This window comes from Panulirus ornatus, chromosome 2, assembly GCF_036320965.1.
Source record: "Panulirus ornatus isolate Po-2019 chromosome 2, ASM3632096v1, whole genome shotgun sequence".
Taxonomy (NCBI): Eukaryota; Metazoa; Arthropoda; class Malacostraca; order Decapoda; family Palinuridae; genus Panulirus; species Panulirus ornatus.
This window is the reverse complement of record NC_092225.1, coordinates 20,925,223-20,945,890: the sequence shown is the minus strand read 5'-3', so window position 1 is coordinate 20,945,890 and position 20,668 is coordinate 20,925,223. Positions and strand designations below refer to the sequence as shown.

At 42.7% G+C, this 20,668-nt stretch overlaps 2 protein-coding genes across 12 annotated transcripts in view; both read right to left on the bottom strand.

Moving 5' to 3' along the window:
* Positions 1 to 5,562, bottom strand: part of trio (trio Rho guanine nucleotide exchange factor) — a 630,725-nt gene extending 625,163 nt beyond the window's left edge. The window contains exon 1 of the mRNA XM_071671150.1: positions 5,541 to 5,562. Within this exon, the coding sequence (XP_071527251.1) occupies positions 5,541 to 5,547 (7 nt within the window). The 5' untranslated portion in view covers positions 5,548 to 5,562. The remainder of the gene's footprint in view (positions 1 to 5,540) is intronic.
* Positions 5,563 to 10,626: 5,064 nt separating this feature from the next.
* Positions 10,627 to 20,668, bottom strand: part of LOC139754027 (discoidin domain-containing receptor tyrosine kinase B-like) — a 466,979-nt gene continuing 456,937 nt past the window's right edge. For all 11 annotated transcript variants that reach the window (XM_071671021.1, XM_071671002.1, XM_071671040.1 and 8 more), the window contains 3 exons: positions 14,242 to 14,392; positions 13,256 to 13,438; positions 10,627 to 13,104 (listed from right to left, as the gene is read on the bottom strand). In XM_071671021.1, coding sequence (XP_071527122.1) covers positions 12,964 to 13,104; positions 13,256 to 13,438; positions 14,242 to 14,392 — 475 coding nt within the window. In that variant the 3' untranslated portion in view covers positions 10,627 to 12,963. The remainder of the gene's footprint in view (positions 13,105 to 13,255; positions 13,439 to 14,241; positions 14,393 to 20,668) is intronic.

Here is a 20,668-nt window from a genome sequence, read left to right as displayed (position 1 = left end):
GAAGTTCCATAGCCTCCTGCTATATGTGTGTGTGTGTGTATGTTTATGCATATGAGTGATTACAATATCTGTGTTACAGGTAGAGTTTTACACGTTGCTGTGTCTTCCTAAACTTTTATGCGTGTACCATGTCTTTTTTACTCCTACGTATGTATGCACACAGATCATGGTAAAAATAAGGATGGGCTAAGATTAGTAAATTTTGATACTACCTCAGCATAAATCAAAGTAACTACATAAACATCCTAGAAGTAATGGAAATGTGTGGAACAAGGTTGAGTTTGAGCTTTATAGAAATAAAGTGCCTTAAAACGTTATTGTACAGAAACAAGCTAACAAGACTGCCTAGGTAGACAAGTCAACACTAACCTGTACAGTACCCACCATATTATAGGAAAAATTTCCACCATAAGTTCATTATTTCTGGGTTATATGAGGCCTAAATATCTTTTGTGACTATCAATCTTATGTAATGTTCTTTTCTTCCACGAGATAAAGCATTTCAGTTTTCTTTTTTTGCAATTTCAGTATTTAAGCTCCATTGTGGTGTTTATGGAGACAAACTGGTAAGAGCAACTGAGCAAACTACTATTTTTTTTCTTTGATTAGCTATGAATATATTCCTTTTTACAGGAAAATTTAATTTGCCATCTCATTTGAACTCAATAAGCAATTTTGACATACACAGTTGTGTCTCATATATTTTGATTTTGACAAATTTCAGGGTTTTGTCACTGTTACATACTTTAATTGGCACAATGACTAACCTGAGACATGGAAGCCATACCCTGAAGTACCAAATGGGACTGGCTAGCATCTGTGACTTTACATATCTAAGTACACCTCTCACTTCCTGTGGCCCTGCATCATTCGTTCCTGTAACTCAAAAACTCTTTACTTTTTTGTTTGAAAGATCTCAACTTAAGCTCGCAAGGCTTCAAAATTCTCAGCATTTTCCACCATATCATGTGAACCACTGTACCTGGCACCACTATCCTTTACTGCAAGAAATGACACCAATTTGGGCACCTGCGCCTACTACAGCATAGAAGGCATTACTCATATCCCTTGAACTCATGGTTCAGTGCATGACATTACTACTGGTACCACTATCAGCCTGGCTCATTGTCATAAGAACTCGATCATTCTGTTTCACATCACTAATTAGCTGGTATATTAAACTTTTGCGAGGTAAAGTTGAAGTTTCTTTGAATATCCATGCCCAAAATTACTTCAAAAGGCCTGTTTTAAGAATGTCTGACATTATGTCACAGAGAATAAGTCTACTAACCTCACTACTTATTTCGGGTAGACTATCTTTCACAGCTGATAACATGTACACATGACATTGCCCACTACACCAGCTCTAAGTTGTTCCATCAAACGACTGATTTTCACAACTTCTGCAAGATCTAACCTCACTTCGAATTCTTTCGCTTCGTTCCCGAATCCTTGCCCTCATTTCTTTATGCAGATATTTCAATCATCTTTAAACATGCTAACAAGAACTATAAACTAATACAGTGCATTGACAATAATCAATCGTTAAAAGACAACCATCTTGCACTTTCGTAAGTATAAGCAAGTCTTACCCACAAGTTACAACAGCACAGAAGTACGGACGCCAATGTCAGTCGCACGATTAAGCATTTCTACATAAGTAAACCTGGGAATACTAGCAGAATGTCGCGTTCGGAAAATCTAACTACTGATGCAATTCTACTTATATTTTCATGATGAACATGTACGGTCGTATCTCCGATCTGACAATGCCACATGGCACATATGAACAATGCCCAAAATGAGCGACCAGTAGGTACACCCTTTAACCATCAATACAAATTTCTCGTTCACCCATTGCTAATTTATAAAAAAAAAAAAATGAGTTAATATCAAACACTGTCCATAACAACCAAATTCATAACATACTACCCAGGCCCAGAGAGGGAGGTCGCTTTCAGGGGCCAGTGTAAGAGGCAGGGTCGAATATTTTTTCTAGTAGATATAATAATGAGCAATTGTCGATTATTTACACTTAACACACACTGTAAGCTACAGATGGCTACTTGATTGTTCTCCTGATTCAGGATATTCTTTTGATAAAGTTTTAAAATTAGCGCTGTGGCATTTAGCGCTGCCGACAGTGATTAAGGCGATCTGTTGCCCGTACTTTCTCAGCTAACAAAAATATGAGTGGGAACCGGAAAGGTTTATAGTTTGCCCATGCTGGCTTGACTCCCCTCTGTAGACCTTGTCCTTAAGCAATACTGCAAACGTGCTCTTACGTCACTGTGTACCAACAAAGGACCTTTATAGGCCATGCCTTCCAAAATGTTCACTATTCGTGAAGACAGGAACTCAAGGTCGTTCCACCAGTCAGTCATCATTTAATGTGGTTGACCAAAACCCCATCTTAGTTTTGTGAACTGCGATCAATGTATAACACATTTGGAAATGCACACGGTCAAACTATCTCAAAAGTGTATATAAGCTTGACTGTTGTCGTTTGTCGTCATCGCTTTACTGGGTGCAGGTGGTCGAAGACATTAGCCTACCCAATCTAGCCTCAGTAACTCACGCAACATGGACAAAAAACATAATTCACATTACTTCTTAACCCATATCTTATCATAGGACATCTTCATATAAACAATCATTCATTCCAGTCACAATACTGCATATAGATACAGAGCGGATAGACATGCAACAACAAGGTCCTTCCCTTCCAATCTGAAAAACGGGTTGACACTAAATTGCAATTGATTGGTAATTAAAAGATCTATAACTTTCATATTGAGAATGTTATTATGTAAGCAAAAATAATTGTTAATCACATATGCCAAACGCACGAAGACTAAACTTTTGATTGATAAATGTTGCCAGCGAAATTGTTATAGTTAGCCCTAAAAATATTTTCTCTATAAGGCAGTGTACTTCAAAGAAAATGAATTACAGGATAGACTTATACATCATAAAATCAACAACAACAGCCATCACAATACTTTGATACAAATGATATCGACTATTAAAGGGGTAGTATTAGCGAAGCTGTTAAGATTATTCTCACTGCTCTCCCCAAACTATAGTCCTCTACCTTTTCACCAACCAATTATATGTAAATTTAGGCCTCATTCTCTGGATTCCAGCCGATGCAAGACATTCCATGTGATGCAGATGATGGTCCAACAAGAGCGGTGTTTTCCCTTCCCGACAATCTACATCTCAATAATTTTCATAATTTCTGTTTTCTGTCACAGCTTCACGGAGGGGATATCCTGAGGCTAATTGCAACTTGCACGGTGTTGCAATTCCTGACCTACAGGAAGGCTTCACCTCCATGCTGCATTACAGCATTTTCCAAAGAACAATGCATTTAAGGAAAACATCACACTAGGCAGCGGGACTGATCAGCTCCGCCTGGGATGCAGCAACCTACGGGAAGTTAACGGGTCTAGGGAGTAAATCGTACTCTACCAGCCGTCTCTGTAGTTTTTTGGACAGCAATAAAGGTCCTGAGACTCAATGTCCTATTCCGTGAAAGGCTAAAGTCAAAGACTACAGATCTGAAGGTCTCCAATACCGTGAACCTTGCGATTACTATACTGACAATTACAAAATACGTTTACTGATGTAATGTACGGCACTAGACTTCGCCTCCGAAGTTCTAATGGTTTCAGTATTTTTTCATAGTGACTGACAACACACGGACAAAACATGCACTAATCAAAGGCTAATTTTGTTGAAATAAAAAAGCAAGCAGACTTTTGGCCTCAACATTCAAATTCACTGTTAATCCTGCTTCCACGATCCCACCTTATCTCTGTACCATAACAGGCACCTTTATATGATTTTTCAAAACTAATATTATTGAATTACCTTATCAATTTGTTAATATTACTACATTGATTTATTAATATTACTACATCTTTAAATGCACCCTCAAATGTTCATCAATGGCAGTCTTACCTATTTTCCCGCGAGTTAGTGACTCAAAAACAAAGTACAATAATCCTTACAATAAGCATACTTTATCGCTATGAAATGAACATCAAATATGTATTCTTAGACGGCAAACTTTAGTGTATTTACTACCTGTAGCGAACAAAGACTCACTCATGATTACAGCTATTTCCTAAATTTCCTAAACAAGACATTGTCAGCTAAAATAAAAATGTTATCATGCGACTTTAGTTGTTACTGTAAGTTATACACTTAAAGATGTTTTCCCTTAAAACATTTTAGATATGTACTTTACTATGAATCAATTTTCCAAATAAAGTCGAAAAGATCTTCCGTTAAACGTAGTTTTATTATAGACTTATCGATTTATAATTGACGATGGATGACGGAATTTACATATGACCAGTATTGTATAACTATAATCTTACCATCATCCTACAAAACTTTTAATGTCTTACTTTTAAACACTGGATTTGTATTGTATCACTTCCGCACGAGGTAGTGCACATCATTTGTTACGTATCTGATTCTTCCTATTGCTTTCACCAACCTAACAATCTTCCTTTTATCTTCACCTACCCGACTACCGTCTCTTGCCTTCACTCATTCCATTGAATGCTCTTGTGGCTTCTGATCATAATAAGTCAACGTAAGGGTCGTTTGGTACTATAAAAAGCAAGAGAAACCCTAATATGATTAGCAAATATCTTGTCACACGTCATCACGAAAGCCCTGATGATAACATTTATATAGTCATAAAGCGTATCTTAACTCAATATAATGTCTTAAGTGTTGTACTGCTGATGGCCATTTTCGGAAGGGTACACATGCATGACAACTATCAAGTGCCATTAAACACACACTGACTACTTCAAACGAACCAAACTTCACAATTACTGAAGAGAAAAACAATGAACGATGCATGCTAACAATCCTTGAAACCATTTACAACTAAATCATCTCTAAACATGGACGTTTAAATGGACAAAATCTTTTCAGCATCTATCAGTGTTACCAAACGACTCCAGACAACCCATTTCTACATCATGGAAAGGGAGTTCTTCAATCATGGGACTTACCCAGTCATGATCTAAGGACTAACATTATTCATATTTCTATTGTTTTAACTACATTTACTAACCCGAACCTGAATTATGACAGTATTGATGAAGTTTCCTTAAGCATGCCTCGTGGAGTGGGAAATGAATATCCAACGAAAAAAATCACATACGGTAGCACCAGGATCGTCACTACGAAGCTTTGGAAGAAATCTCGGGACTTATAAGTGATTTCAGCATTGTCGTGTGCTTTCCTGTCAAACGACTTATGTGGCAATACAAGGTGTACACAAATCTATAAAGGCTATGTGCACGACTGACCATCAGTATCAACAAAATAAACAATTCCAACATTCGTTTCTTATACATGCCACTGCCAACTAGTACCATCAGTGGTTCAAACGTAATTTTGAAGAGTAAGCACAGATTGGTTAAACGTTATCTTATTCGGAACCAAACGGTGGAGATATTTTGAGAACTCTTGTATATGCATACACAAACGCTCTCTGTAATCACGCTTACCAAACATGAACTGGATGCAATGTGGTTTGCAGAAGCCGTACTGTCAATAGAACCGTATTCCATCCTTGGCGCGACGTTCAGCTAGCCACCATACACGTCTTAACGTACACAGAACAGTTCACTTTATGGGCAGACCCAATGTGGACACAACGTGAAGAAATGCGCAAAAACGCGTGCGCGAGAACAACACAGACCAAGAAAGATAAACTGAAGAGGATGCCCAACCATAACCTTGTCGTCAGCTGTGACACGTGGCAACCAACAAAAATACTGACTGGGCTCTTTTAGTAAGGACGTAAAACAACAGATGTCACAACCAGCGAGTAGGTCGTCTGTAATATTTAGTTTCTGGCCATGCGACGTTCAAATCTTGGCTTCATAAGGAAGTTGTGGGTGCGTCATATGTAGATAAGACAATAAGATAAGAAACATCAAAACATAGGATTCCATAGTTTTCCTAGAGATGACAATCAATAAGTAAATTGTGTAATAGTTTTGACTGATATCACGTTGCCAGAATCATATTATATTGAGGAAGATAGACATGACAGAGGGAAGGATGGGGTAAAATCCCAGTTTATTAGCCCAGTGATAGTTTCCTTAACTTGTTTTCACTGCATTTAGGTAAACAAGTGTTATAGTGAGAGGAATACTGTTTTCCCAACGGAATCTAGATTACGTTTTTGGCATATCTATGAGTAACACGGATACTACCGTGTGAGTAACACGGATACTACCGAAGATCACATCCTTAAAGTTATTGAAACTGTGGGGAAATATGGTCGAGAACGATAAGATGAGCCTGTTTGTGCACAGTGTTGAAACACTCATAATGGTCACTTGAAAAAAAAAAATCAAGCAAGTGGTCAGAGGGTGGGCTGGTGTGCCGTTTCCCAACATCGGAAGAAAGTCGCTGAAAGGACTCCATCATAAGTTGCATAACTGATGTTTTCAAATCTTTTTTTTATAGTTTATACCATGTGATCTGATCTGTTCGCTCCCTTCCCAGAGTTAGGTAAAATCAAATCTACCAGTGTCGACGAAAGTTAAGGACGAACTGGCCGGCAGGATTCAAAGTATCGAAAGATCTTTATCGGGGAACGAACTACCGGTAGAAGAAAAGAATCCCAGAGGAAATGTCACTACCTCACCAGAGCTTTATGCTTCATCGCAAGCATCACTAAGAGTGATCATTAATCAACTGCTGCGCTTTCAAAGCAGTCTCTATACTGTATTTTACTAGAAAATTGCATAGCCCATCAGACTTCTAACCTGTGACTCTCGAAAACCCAATCATTTTTCAGTAATTTTCCCACCAATACAATAGTAACTAAATTACAAACAATATCCTTTGCTTTGCACTTAATTCAACATTCTTTACGTAATCTCTGCAGGTGGCATTGTCTTCTAACCACCAGGTATCTATGTTTAAATCGGCGGCGCTTAAGAGCAAAGCAATCCCAAAACGGAACGGAAAAAAATATATTTCAGGAAAAAAAAGTAATTCATGTTCGAACTTGGTAAACCCCACCCGTCAGGGGCAGCAACACTTCAGAACATAATTCAAAAGCCGCTGAAAAGACACTATTCCTCTCACAACAACACACTTGTGAACATGAATGAAATGAAAACACACAAATATTACCGCATGAAACTATGCTAGAATTTTACCCAAACTTGTGTCATCTATTTTTCCCTCCTAATATGATTACGTATTAGGCACTGTGATATGGATATTGCCAACCTAAGGACGGGTAAGTGATGCACCTAGAAACCTAGTAAGGAATACAAAGGAACCAAAAGGAACTCAAACAAGAGACCAGTGGGTCTGTCCTTTCGAAGTTGTGTGTGTCTGGAAAAGATCAAAAACTGGGAGAAAATTATATATGTAATTCGGAGAAAAACGCATTGTAACTTTGAATCTGAAGCGGTGAAAATAATGTCACGGCAAGAGAAGTATTCATAAAGTCTTATCTTAAACAAATCTATGGTCCTGCTTTCAACTGCTCTTAAATTTGTAAACCATTCCGTATGATAACGAGGAAATCTCATTCCGTTTGATAACGAGGAAATCCTGTGTGAAGCATTGGATCTGACACGAGCAGTCAGAAATATGAAAAAAAAAAAAAAAGATACAACGCGAGACGTGAAATGACTAGACCTTAGGCAGGGTTATGACTGTTGACTTAGGGTAGGGTTACGACTACGAACCTAAGGTAAGGTTATGGCTATAAATCAAGGGAAGGGTTATAAATGTAGACCTTGGGTAGGGTAATGACTGTAGACCTAAGGAAAGGTTATGAATGTAGGCCTAGGGAAAGGTTATGACTATAGACCTATGGTAGGGTGATGACTATAGACCAAAGGAAGGGTAGCGTCATGATTGTAGACCTCGGGATGCGTTATGAGTGAAGACCTTGTGTAAGATTATAAGTTAACTTAAGCAAGGGCTTGTAATGATATGCAACAAGACAAAGTGACTTTGGAAGGTGCAGCTTACATCTCCAACTCCCTGCCTCACAAAGACTTGAAACAAAATACCAAGCAAAACTAATTGTACAAAATAAATATCCCATGTCTTCTACAGCCAGAGCTTGCTATCATATAGCCTTTAATGTGTGAAAGGTGCAGGAATACGTACTTTGTATATGTATGGGGAGGCTCTCTACTAACTACACTCCTACTCACTCCCACTTTCTTCCTCTTCTTTAACTGCTTTCATAATTTGGTCTTTGAACTTTTTCTCCCTCGACTCATTTCCCCATTACTCAATTAGTACCTTCACTTGAGTCAACAGCCTCCATTGTCACGGTAAGAATGGCTCCGCCACCGTCAATAGCACTTGCATAATGAGGGTCACATAAGAGAAATGTAGATGCTAATGTTCCCTGTCGTAGCGGATACGAGAATGGACGTTTGGGGCACGCGTGGGATGGCACTGTACTGTCGCCTACCATTTGCCTAGGACACCAAGGGTCTGGCCCACAGGATGGCAACGAAAAATGACAGGCTTTGTTTCTATCATTCATAACATCGAAGCATGGTCCAGGTTCTGAAACGGACGTGGGAAAAAGCTTCTTTTCCAACAACCGTGTTTAGCCCTGGAATAAGTTACCGTCAGACGTAATGAATGCTAAAACTATACCTTCAAAAGTTATTTCCACAAATATTCTATATTTTCAGGTAAACTCTGAGAAAAACCGCAAGAAATAAACGTATAAACGACAGCGAAAACGGGGACACTAGGAAACTAATGTGCGGCAGCGAGGGAGTCGGTGATAGCTTAAAAAACTACTGAGCGGAATGACTTTTTTGTCGTTATATATCTTGCGTTTTTTTCAGTCAACCCAGTCGTGGGCCAAATCAGGCCTCCGGTTGTCTGTCTGTCTCTGGTGGCAACTGACACATTCTCATAAATTATTTATTCTAAACCCTGCTAGCAGCCCAGGCTGAACCAATAGTAATATTAGTATGTCTTGCCTAGTCATAGCCCCACACCCGTCCAGCAGCCACATTACCAAACCTTGTAAGGAGCAGTGACCCCAAGCACTACCAGTATGCCTGCCCATAAACCGTTAACTGGTGGTTGGCCGGCTGGTAGGAGAATGGGGTACTTGGACTGCCAAATATCCTTTGGCATTATCCCAGGCTAGTGTATGTTTAAGAAACTGGACTTACAAGCGGGTATACGAGGGAAATTCCTTGTGGCTGCGAGGTACTGGATGCAGTGCTCGCTACCGAAACCATGCGAATTCAAACCTCAAGCGTGAGCACAGTAACTATGCTCGTTATCCAGACATGCCAAAACTGGGCCTTAAAACAGCGACAACTTGGGACAAACGAAACGTGTTGGAGAGGCAGCAACTGAAGTTTACACATATGAGCCGAGAGTACAGTCCTCCTGGTTTGTTGAGAGATTACAGTTTACTCCTTCACGAACGACGTAGCAAGCTGAACTGGAACAACTGACGGTGGGCTACCGTCGGTGGCAGGGTTATCATGTAGGAATGATACCCGCCTTTCATTTACCTTTCGGGAATACTATAATTCAGTAGGACTTCCTGTGGCATCGTGTGAATACAGATCATGTGCATAATAACCATAACATTTCTAATCTATATGGTGCATTCAGGTTTAGATACGTATCCTCATATTATTCCTACATGGTTAGCGTATTTTGCTCCGGCTTATCATGATGAATCTAAGATAATGGATTCGAATCCACTTCATTATCTTTTTTTTTTTGTCTTTTTGAAGTGTTGCTTTGATATAAAGAAAGTTCAATTGAGATCTACACTTGTCCTCTGTTCCCGGCAACTTAGTTATAAATGAAAAATAAAAGAAATTACTCTTCAAACGTATTCAAATACGGTGGAACCAGATACGAATTTCAACACTATATATATATATATATATATATATATATATATATATATATATATATATATATATATATATATATGTATATATATATATATAAACGAGTAACAAACTTCAGTAGAGTTCAGATGATTTAGTCAAATGAAACTACAGGTTTCACGAAAGAAATCCTCTCCATCATGCGTTAACAATGCAACTCCTGCAACAGCCACACGGCCCTGTACATCCCGTTACTGCCATGCTATGGACATTGTTTCTACTCTGGCTGAGTTGAAAATTTGTAAATCATTTACACACGAGGCGGATTTCTTCCGTGAAACATGTGCTGGATTGCTTCAATAAACTATTTGAACTCGTACTGAAGTGCGATTACCCTTTCATAAATTCGGTCTGGTCTATGAACTTATCATGGCTGATACACAGGCAATCCAAGATAAAGTCCTACCACACTGATCAAACCTGGTCTCCTGCTCCAAACCTGGCCCACAGTCCGTCAAAGTCTGGACCAGTGCTGACGGAGCCTAGCTTGCCCCGACTAAGTCGGATCCACACACCGCTCCTGTCAAGCATTCACAGTGAGAGTGGAACCAGTATACCGGTCAGTGTACCTGACGGAGATAAAAGACTCTTCTCTTGTTGAATACTCATAGGAGAACACTTCAGCCTGAAAAGAAATACGGGAAAAAAAAGGAAAATAAAACAACTCTGATTTCGATGTTCATTAAAAGCAGAATGAGGTACACAGGTTTAAAGGCCTGACAGGGTGGATGTGGTGGGAAAATATGTCATGCAGTATGTGACTTTTGCATGGGAGCGATGGGCACAAGTATAGTCTGATACCCTCCAGGGCACACACACAATGGAGCGGACTCCATGTTATACAAATAATTCTCTTTTACAAATGTACCCTCAGTCCATCATTAAAAAAAAAAGTTTCACTGAATCTGCTGCCATGATCCGGACACACAATGATCCACACTGTCGTGGCAATCTATCTAACCCTTGTATCAATCCATATGTCAAGAGGCAAGAAAACACAGCTCACCATCCCACACACCCTTGTGCTTGTTGCAGACACTGTCATGATGTGTATATGAGAGAAGTGAACTTTGGTAAAGTGCACAACCTGCTTATTACCTCTGTTTTCACTATATACTACAAGTATTCTACATCTATAACTGATCATCAACAGCAGCAGTTATGCTGATGATAAAGGTATTAACATTAAAACACTGATCCTGCACATAATCCATAAAATACTAGGTTGAAACCATAGGAATATCCGAGTAACCTACATATGGAAGATCCATCATATACAAAAGAGTGAGGTACGTACAGATCAATACATGAAGGGTAGTCAGAAAAATACTGCTTGTTGTTATTACAGGAAACTTGTACATGTGACTAGAAACATGTAAAATACTTAAAACACCAAAAATATACAAGGGGGAAATGTATTAAAAAAAAAAGCACATTTCTAAATTACAATAATTTCTAAGACATCAACACACTTAACTACACTTGTTCTGTTTTGATCTTGGGCCCATGTCTGCGTTTGGAACTTAATGCTTTTGCTGGCATCATCAGGACCGTCACACCATCCATACTCCGTCTCCCGACAGAAAGAGCTTAGTGGAGTGAGTAAACAGTCTAAGTAGAATTAAGAGTCAATGGAAAGTACAAACTAATTTGCCCTTAAAACCTATGGTCCAGGTACGGAAGAAATTGTTAGTGGTAGTCTGGTTCAGTAGAAAAGTGTTCGTAATAAATTGTTCAATATGAGGCATCACTTGAGGTCCCTGCACTGACTTTCCACTTTCGGTCCCTTAGCTGATATATATAAGGTACTCCTTCACCAGTTACTCCACCAACATTATTCATACGATCAATATTAATTGTATTTGTTGGGTTCATTAACTGACATTAATGGTACGATCCCTTAGCTGATATAATTTATAAAGACCTTTTACTGACAGTACTTTTAGGATCCTTTATATCACTAGCTGCAACGCTTTCTTGACATACACATCAGAAATGACACTACATGGATGTATATCCCTTGGCAAACAATAAATCACCTAGCGAATCTTTTTAGTGGATATCATATAAAGGCTAGGATCCCATAGCTAACAGTGATGAACTTCAGTATATCCAAAGTCTCACTTCATGGTAAAATAAATGAAGCCTAGGTTAGCAGCAGCACTGTAATCGGAGCTCATGTGCGAGAAACTTTATACTGTTGGCTCCAACTGACAACACTACATGAGCAATAGTGTCAGGATCTGGCTGAATGAAAGCAAAAACTGGGGCCCCAGTTGACGGTGCTAATAACTGGGACTCTGCTACCAGCACTGGAGTGTGAACCTCGACAGCTATTAGGTCACCATTTGGCAGTGCTACAATCGGAATCCTAGTTGGGAATGCTGGATCTGACGTCCCATTTACTAGCACTAGAGCAAGAACTAACATAAATGCACTAGTTGACAGTAGCAGAGTAGGAACCACACCTACAGTACCACATAATGTAGACCGTTCTTGTTACCGTATCAACATCAGTCTGGAAAGTCAACTTTGGGTTGCCAGTTTACTCAATGATCATTCAAGAGCGTGAGGAAGATATGTACATAATTCCGTGAGATGAGAGTAAAACACAGGAAGCACGAAATGTTGAAACACCACTGGTAAAGTTAAACACTAGGGTTGGCACTGCCGTTTTTCTTGTTTTGTAGAGTTTATATAAAACTTTATTGTTGACACTACTTTCACTTAGATATTCTTCTCGCCTCTCAAGACGTTCTTTTGAAATCAAGGAAGAACTGATTAACTTCTAATCTGAAAGCAGTCTAAGGTTGGTCAAGTCATCCACTTAACCCTAGTTGGCACGTTGTTTGTCTTGTCTTGTCTTGTATCTTAAAGTGGCAAGCAGTTGCTCGCCCGATATGTATATTTGGCACATAAATCCCTGTCCCAAGTTTCATATCTGCCATGCGAGTTTACAGCAGGGCTAGGCTGCATGGTGGCAAGGCAGCGGAGAGATCTCGCTCTAGTTGCTAGCGAGGGTGTGAGCAGCCAGCGTGGCGTGGATGATGTGGAAGGTGGGCCTGTGGTTGGGGTGTGGGCGCCAGCAGGCGCTCATCACCTCCTGCACCTCACGCGGACACCATGCTGGTGGACTCAGTACCACCTGCAACAATATAAAAAGTTGAATTCCTCCATTATGAATACATATGTTATTCTATGTCCTAATTTTGTAGAAAATAAACACAATCAACCTATAAAAAATAAAGTCATTTTCGAGTTCCGTTGACACCACACGAAATACCTTGATAACCTACCTGAGGAGTGGCATAGGTATCACTGGTGGGTGCGGGTGGGTGTACGTGGGCGTGTGTGGAGAGGAGGGCGTGGAAGAGCAAGTCGTCAGACAGATGATGGTGAGGACGTCGGCGCGCTAGAGTAAGGATCTCCCAGAGGGTCACACCGAAGGACCACACATCACTAGCAGAGCTGAAGGTCCCCTGCAAGTATAAAGGAAGGATACTGACTCCACTCTACGTAACAGAGGCGTAGCAAGAACGAACCCATGTATGTGGGTAGGACTCCATTCTATGGCGAGTGTGACCCCAGCAGATGTGATATAGCTGCTTACGAGGCTGTTCATTACGGCAATACCACAACAGACCCTCTGACCTGCAACACCATATACCCAGCTAACTTAATGGATCGTAAGTGTCTTGCGTTAGACCCACTACTGGTACCACACATAGTAATTTGTTCTTATTCATTTCAATCTTAAGGCACCTTAAAAAAAGGCATTTTTTCCCTCTCTCCTCATCTCTCACCATGAGAGGAGCTTTAAACATCCTAATCCATCTCACCCCTTCACCAGGAAGAAAGTCCCTAACCCACTCAACGAGTAGAGTCCCTCCTACCTAGTACAGGGCCTGTTATTCTTTCCCCTTGCAGACAAGTCCTCACCTTGGAGATCCCATATTACACCTCAACACTACCTCATCAGGCAGACATTCCACCCTCTTACCTAAAAAGGATTTAAACTGCGTTCATAAGGAAAACACTAAACCTGGTGTCAGTCATATCAACTTACACAAAGAACTCGTCAGGTAGACTGTCCCTATCCTAAAAGAAAAGCCCCTCGCCAAACAGTTCCTCCCATCCCTCCATGTAGCAGAGAAAGCCTGAACCCCACACCTGGTAGAGAGACCCCTCACACCTCATCTGACCCGAGGGTCGTACCCCTTCCCTGGCAGAGAGCCTCGGGGTTGGACCTCACCTGGCATAAAGTCCTGGGGCTGGAACTCACCTGGCACAGAGCTTCGGGGCTGCACCATCGGAGCGGGGCGGGACCTCGTCCATCAGGAGGCCGCCAGTAGTCGCTGGAGTACCGAGGGAGCGCCGAGCCGACCTGCGTCACCTTGACCAGGCCTTCACTCCCACCCACCACCACGACGTTCCTGCCGGCACACCATAACAACACATTACTCTCCCCTGACAGCAGTTGTCTACACAGTGACGCCACGGGCAGAGAGCATGGGCGTCAGCTGCCCAGACAAGTTAGCATTACGGCCAATGAAAAATGTACAACATATTTAAACATGAATGATTTATGTTCAGAGTAAAAACATAACTTTTTTCTTCATGTTCTAAAGGGGAAATGTTTACATACTACAATTTACTTTCCCTTTATGACCTGAGCATCATGTCAACATTTCAGTCCAGCTTATTTCATCATTGCACTATGGTGAAGGCATCTACCTACAGACCGTCACGCCTACCTTCTGACCGTCACGCCTACTTACCGACCATCACACCTACTTACCGACCATCATCTCGCATCGGTGATAAGCGAGGTATGGAGTTTGAGTGGTGGCTCCACTACGAGTGTAGCACCCTCCTGTGAGTGTTGTGGCGTTGGCAAGACACCCCCGGCTGCTGCTGCCTGTGGTGAGGCTGGTCAGCAGTAGGACACTGCCTCTATGATGGTGCGACGAGGCGGTGTCCCCCGGGCTTAATAATGTAGGCTGCAGGGCCGCCACCTGCGCCTTGTCCTGACCATCTGACTGTCTCACCTCAACTTGACATTCATACCTCATGAACTATGGTCACAGAAGCCGAGGACAGCCCCTGTGCGACGTGTGGGAGTGTTTTGACATCAGTCTTCACAAGGTTACGTTGGTGGTAGGCAGACGGACGGGCATATGGCCACACGGGGCCCTCACGCCCAACATACACATACAAACGGAATATTTTGAGGTAGAAAGATTAAATTTTCCCATCAAGCCACGTATGAATTCAGCGTAAGATATCGATAAAACTCCGGTGATAAGTGATGATCGTCTAGCAGAAGTCGTACCGGCACTTGGTGAGGAAACAAACCTGTGCATCATGTAGTGCAGTTCAGGAGGATCGTAAACCAGTGAAGCTGGGACATAAAAATGTGAGGTACGAATTGTAAGGCTGGACACTGACTGTTGTTGGATTTCTTCCTTCAACCACATCCAGTTCTTGTTTATCCACGTATCAGAATTTCATCTCGAATTTCTATTTGCAGCTATCAACGCTTGTTCCTTAATTACGTAAATTGCTTTCTGGCTGTGGTATGAAGGACCGTGTTGCCACTGCTTTTACAAACCCTACGTGTTGCTACCAAACATCAAAATATAATTCTCTGTTACGTTTACGGCTGCGGGTATACTAAAGAGTATTTCTAAAACCTAATTTACATTTAAGGTAAGCGCTGCAATTCCATATGACGAGCGGGGTCTGTAACACAGTCGTGGTGGTTAACCCGCAAAATATAACTGTACGACTCTCAAGCACGACGGAACACGACCATTAATGAACTAGGTTTAGAGACCGGATCATCATACCCAAGGGTCGTATCGTCGTGTTCAGAGGTAGTACCATCGACGTCGAGTTCAGGGGGTCGTGCAGTCATGTTCAAGGATTTTCAGCTTTCGTTCCCCAGGCGTCTGGAAACCCAGAGCAAAACCGTCCACATATAACATTGCCATTCGTACAATGTGGCGCGGGGACCATCAATATGGCGCGGGAACCATCAAACATCTGCTGACGAATTACGTACAGCAATGGAGAACCACCTGTACAACACTGTTACTATGGGAACTAGCCATCGGGAGGCTGTCAATGACATACACACGGAAAGTTTGTCGGTGACGAGAGAGAGAGAGAGAGAGAGAGAGAGAGAGAGAGAGAGAGAGAGAGGAAAGCGTCAGTGAGACACGTCAAGACAGCTGTCTCCAGGAGTACGGTCCTGCACTACCATATATAGAGGAGGGTTACGAGGCACTTCCCGACCCTAGTAATAACCCGTAATGAGGGTACAGCCCGTCTTCCCCAGGCATCACGATCACTTCGAACATTTCCTTTTCAGAGAGGGAGTACGTCATTGCGGGTCCGTTGGAAGAAAGGGTCTTGAGGGCATTTCCACCTCCTCGGAGAGAGGCAGCTGTGGCTCCCATCGGCTCCCGCTGCTCCTCCGGGGTGTCCATCAGAATTAATCAGCGGAGACTCCATCACCGGCCGCCCTGAGCATGGGAATACTGATGAAACCCAAGATGCAAATTTCCTCTCTTTGACCCGTGGGAGGGCTGAGTGGCGAGCTCGGCCAGAAGCTGCTATAACCATCACTTCAATAAAGCTGGGAACTCTAGGTGTAACATACGTCACTTTGACCCCTCCGTCCCCTAATTCCGTACTACAGCACCAATAAGAGGGTTAATTTCAAGGTGTTGAGGTCGGACAATGAAGACGATGATGGGTAGCGGGATGTGCGGTCGAGGCCTGTCATCTGTAGGCCGCCCGCCACTGCTGCCAGCCGCTCTTGCCTTAACACCCGCCACCATCGCCGGGGAGAGGGTGTCGGGGGCGGCAGGGAGGGAGGTGGAGGAGGAGTGTGAAGGGCCTCACACCGCTCATTACACCTGTAAACCAATATTTACACGGGCTAATTTAGCTGCCGTGGCTCGCTTGTTAACACTCGTTACCCCGCTATTAAACCCTTTATCGCGCTATAGCGTACAGCTTCTTTACGCCCTGTGCACGACGGTACGACCCTTGAGCGGGAGAATCCGACCCTTGAGCACGACGGTACGGCTCTTCAGCACGACGGCGCGACCGTTAAGCGCACGACGGTACGACCACTGGATACGATAGTCTGATCTTTGATCAGGCCCTTGAGGGCTACACGTAGACCAGGGTCATATCGTCGTACTCGAAGGTTGTACGGTCGTGCTCAAGAGGCTGATAAAGAGAGCAGGCACAACGCTTCAGCTTCGTGTTATGGAGACATGCATACCAACTACGGATATGCTGTGATCTATACTTCCACTAACTAAAGTTCAACCAAAGTTATCCGACAACACTGGCGGGCGACGTACACTTGGTGTGGCCGAGGACGAGGATGACAGACCGAGGTCAGAGGGTCCTCGCACACCGGACTCAGTTCACCATGGTTAGGTCAGAGCCAAGGTCAAGGAATGGTGGGACGGGAGGCGCTGGGTACAGGCCAGTTTTGGCCTTGGGACGGGCCAGGATCCCGAGACACAGTAATGGAACAAGTCCCGTCCTTTCTTGGTCAGTCGACTACCCATTTACAATTACCTCTGTTGCTTCCTACGCTCAACACTCCATCTGTCTATCTACACACACATACACACCTCTGAGCCAACTGTCACTTGCACTCGTTTTTCTTCTCTTTTCTGGATGTGTGCCACTTCCTCACCCCCTCCTTAACTTCTCCGACTATTCTCCCTTACTTCTTATTCTTTCGTTTCCTTTACTCCCTGTCTCCCCCACTCTGACCCTCTCTTCTCTCTGGTCCCACCGCCTCTCTGGGTTGCTCCTCCTCCTCCTCCTCCTCCTCCTCGACGGTGTGAGGAGCAGACCCACAATACGGCAGCTCAGCGTCTTTACTGGCGTAATTCAACACCCAGTCTGACAAATGGCCTCAAGTGCCCGGGGGATAAGGGGCTCCCATTATCCTCCTCCCACCCTCACCTCCGACCTCCCCATCCTCCCTTCTCATACGAGGCTGCGTCCTCACCTGTCAGCCACAGGACACTGTTCTGTCATCCAGGTGCCTGTCACGCTGTAGCTCCTACGTAAATACCATGTGGGATTCCATTGTTACGACGGACGGGCAGAAACTTTCACGAACCAAGTTTAAAATAAAAACGAAGACAGATGAATAATCACTTTTCAACACGGTCTCCACTGAACTCAGCGCAACGGCTCCATTTGTCCTTCAAACTCGTGACACCAGTTTTAAGAAAGTCACCCGACAGCTGGTCAAAACCAGGCATCAGAAGCCTATGTAAAAACTCATTATCCTCAAATCAGCCACCACTCTGGTGCGGTATAAAGTTTCGAAATAGGAGGTAATCACACGAGCCAGTTCGGAGCTGTTGCAAAGGTGGCAGAGCTGCTCGAAGCCACAGCAGGCACGAGAAGTAGCTTGAGCAATGCGGGTCCTGTGAACCAGCAAGTGTCTCCATGAGGGAACATCACTATGGCACCAACACCCCGCACACGACCAGCAGAGGTTGATGATGCAAGTTCGTCGTACAAGACGTCTTTAATCCGAGCTTTGTGACGCTTCCACAATCAAGTATCTAACTAGGCATAACCTTCTTCTATACCAAAACATTAACCTTTTAGTATGTAAGAATTACCACCGCAACGATGACCCATAATCGCAACTATCATCTAATACTTCACCTTCACGATGCAGAAAAACCATTCACTCTGCAATTACATTTTTTAAAAAACCGAGGCAATCAAGAACAAGAATATACATGTGGAACTGCTCACACACACACACACACACACACACACACACACACACACACACTTACTTACGTGCGTTTTAAGCGTTTCTAAAAAAAAAAAGACTAATCGCAGACCCCGAGTTTCACCTGACGTCTGCCGTTGCCAGAATGTAAGCCACTCTGACCCACTTGGTCCAGGAGGATCTGCAGGACGGCCTCTCTAACGTAAACATACTGGCGGGAGTCACGCGGCCGAGCCCAGGTCGGGGTTCATTAAGCGCAGCTTTATGGGGCCCGCCGCTGTAAAACTGACCAGTAAACCAACATCTTTGAGGACTAATTTCGCGACTGGCGGGGGTTGGCTTCACGCATTTCCCCGGAATTTTTTCTTCACTGCAGCGGCGATAAAACGGACGGTTTACTGTCAGTGTTGTTCGTCGCCCGTGGTATATAGTGTTTGCTGGTGGTGTAAATTAGAACAGGACAAGCACGGCGAATGAGACCCCCCCATGATTAAAATGACACCACCCCCCAAGACAGACACCAACTCCAGCTCACACCCCTCCCGTCAGTCACCACGAATGGTCGATCGATCCCACTGAAGATAACCATTATAAGCATCACACAAACATGACATTCATTCCCTGTATCAATAACATCAACACAAAACCAAAAACCAAAACTAAATGCCCACAGAACACTAACTGGCACCAGGTGTGGACAAGAGAAAAAGTCCTTCAACGTCCTCTACCAACCACACAAAATAGTGCCCTGGGAACGACCACACTCACTGGCTGCCTGGCAACCACACACACAGACACTCCACCACATCAACACGATGGTACACAGATCCATCCAATACAATCCTACCTCAACATGCTCCACCCTCAGTTCTGTGCAGTAGCACTTGCCCCTCCCATGCAAACCGCTCTAATACTAACTACCAACTCCCAAGATGAAATAATAAAAAGAGCTTGCTCTTGACCTCACAACAGATCAAGAATCACTACATACTGCAAGGCGAACAAGAGCTTCCTCTGCAGATGCTAACAGTCTCTGTCTCACCATCTGGCTTCGTCTGATCATAATCTGTGAAACTGCTTCGGAGTTGATGAGGCAGTGACGATAGTAACACCGTACGACGGAATCATCTAGAGAGGTGAAGTGTGGAGCCACACCAACACGTCACACACGAGATCAATGTAACGTATGTGTTCATCGTCATTTTTCTCTTTAAAATTCTATTCAAACTCATTTTCTTTATTTAAATTCTATTCAAATTTTTGGTTTAGTTGACTAAATTAACTTCAGGTTTATAAAGCTGCCTACAGCTAAGGTTAAAACTATAATATACGTATACGTCTGTTAACGTGTAACTTGTGAATACTTATGTAAAGAGAGAATTACGTACGCTGGCATTTAAAAACATTTGACAAATTCTATAAAATTCGTTTGACCAAGTTCGTGTAAAGGCCGTTTCACTAAAAAAATATATAAAAAGGTTTTGCAAGATAAGAAGAAAAACACAAAGACATTATTCTTATAAATGGAAATGTTATCTTTCATCATTTTTCCTGTGACAGTTTGTATATATCATCTAAAACATATACTATAAGATAGACCAGAAAAGTACAAGAATTTATTACGATGCACTGAATGACACATTAAAAGGAACACCTGGAAATATATAAAGCATCTATAGAAGCAGAGAAAATACCAGAGAGCATCAGAAAAACATCAAGAAAGATCAAAGAGTCAGAACCAGCAAGAGGCAACAGGGAAACACCAAGAGACGGTAAGAAATACCAGGCGACATATAATAGGCATGATGGAGGAACCACAGGATATCTTGACGTACCAGGCATGTACCAAGGCGACGGAATAAAGAGGAGGGCCAGGAGGAACCAAGAGACATCAAGCAACAGTAAGGAAAATAAAAGC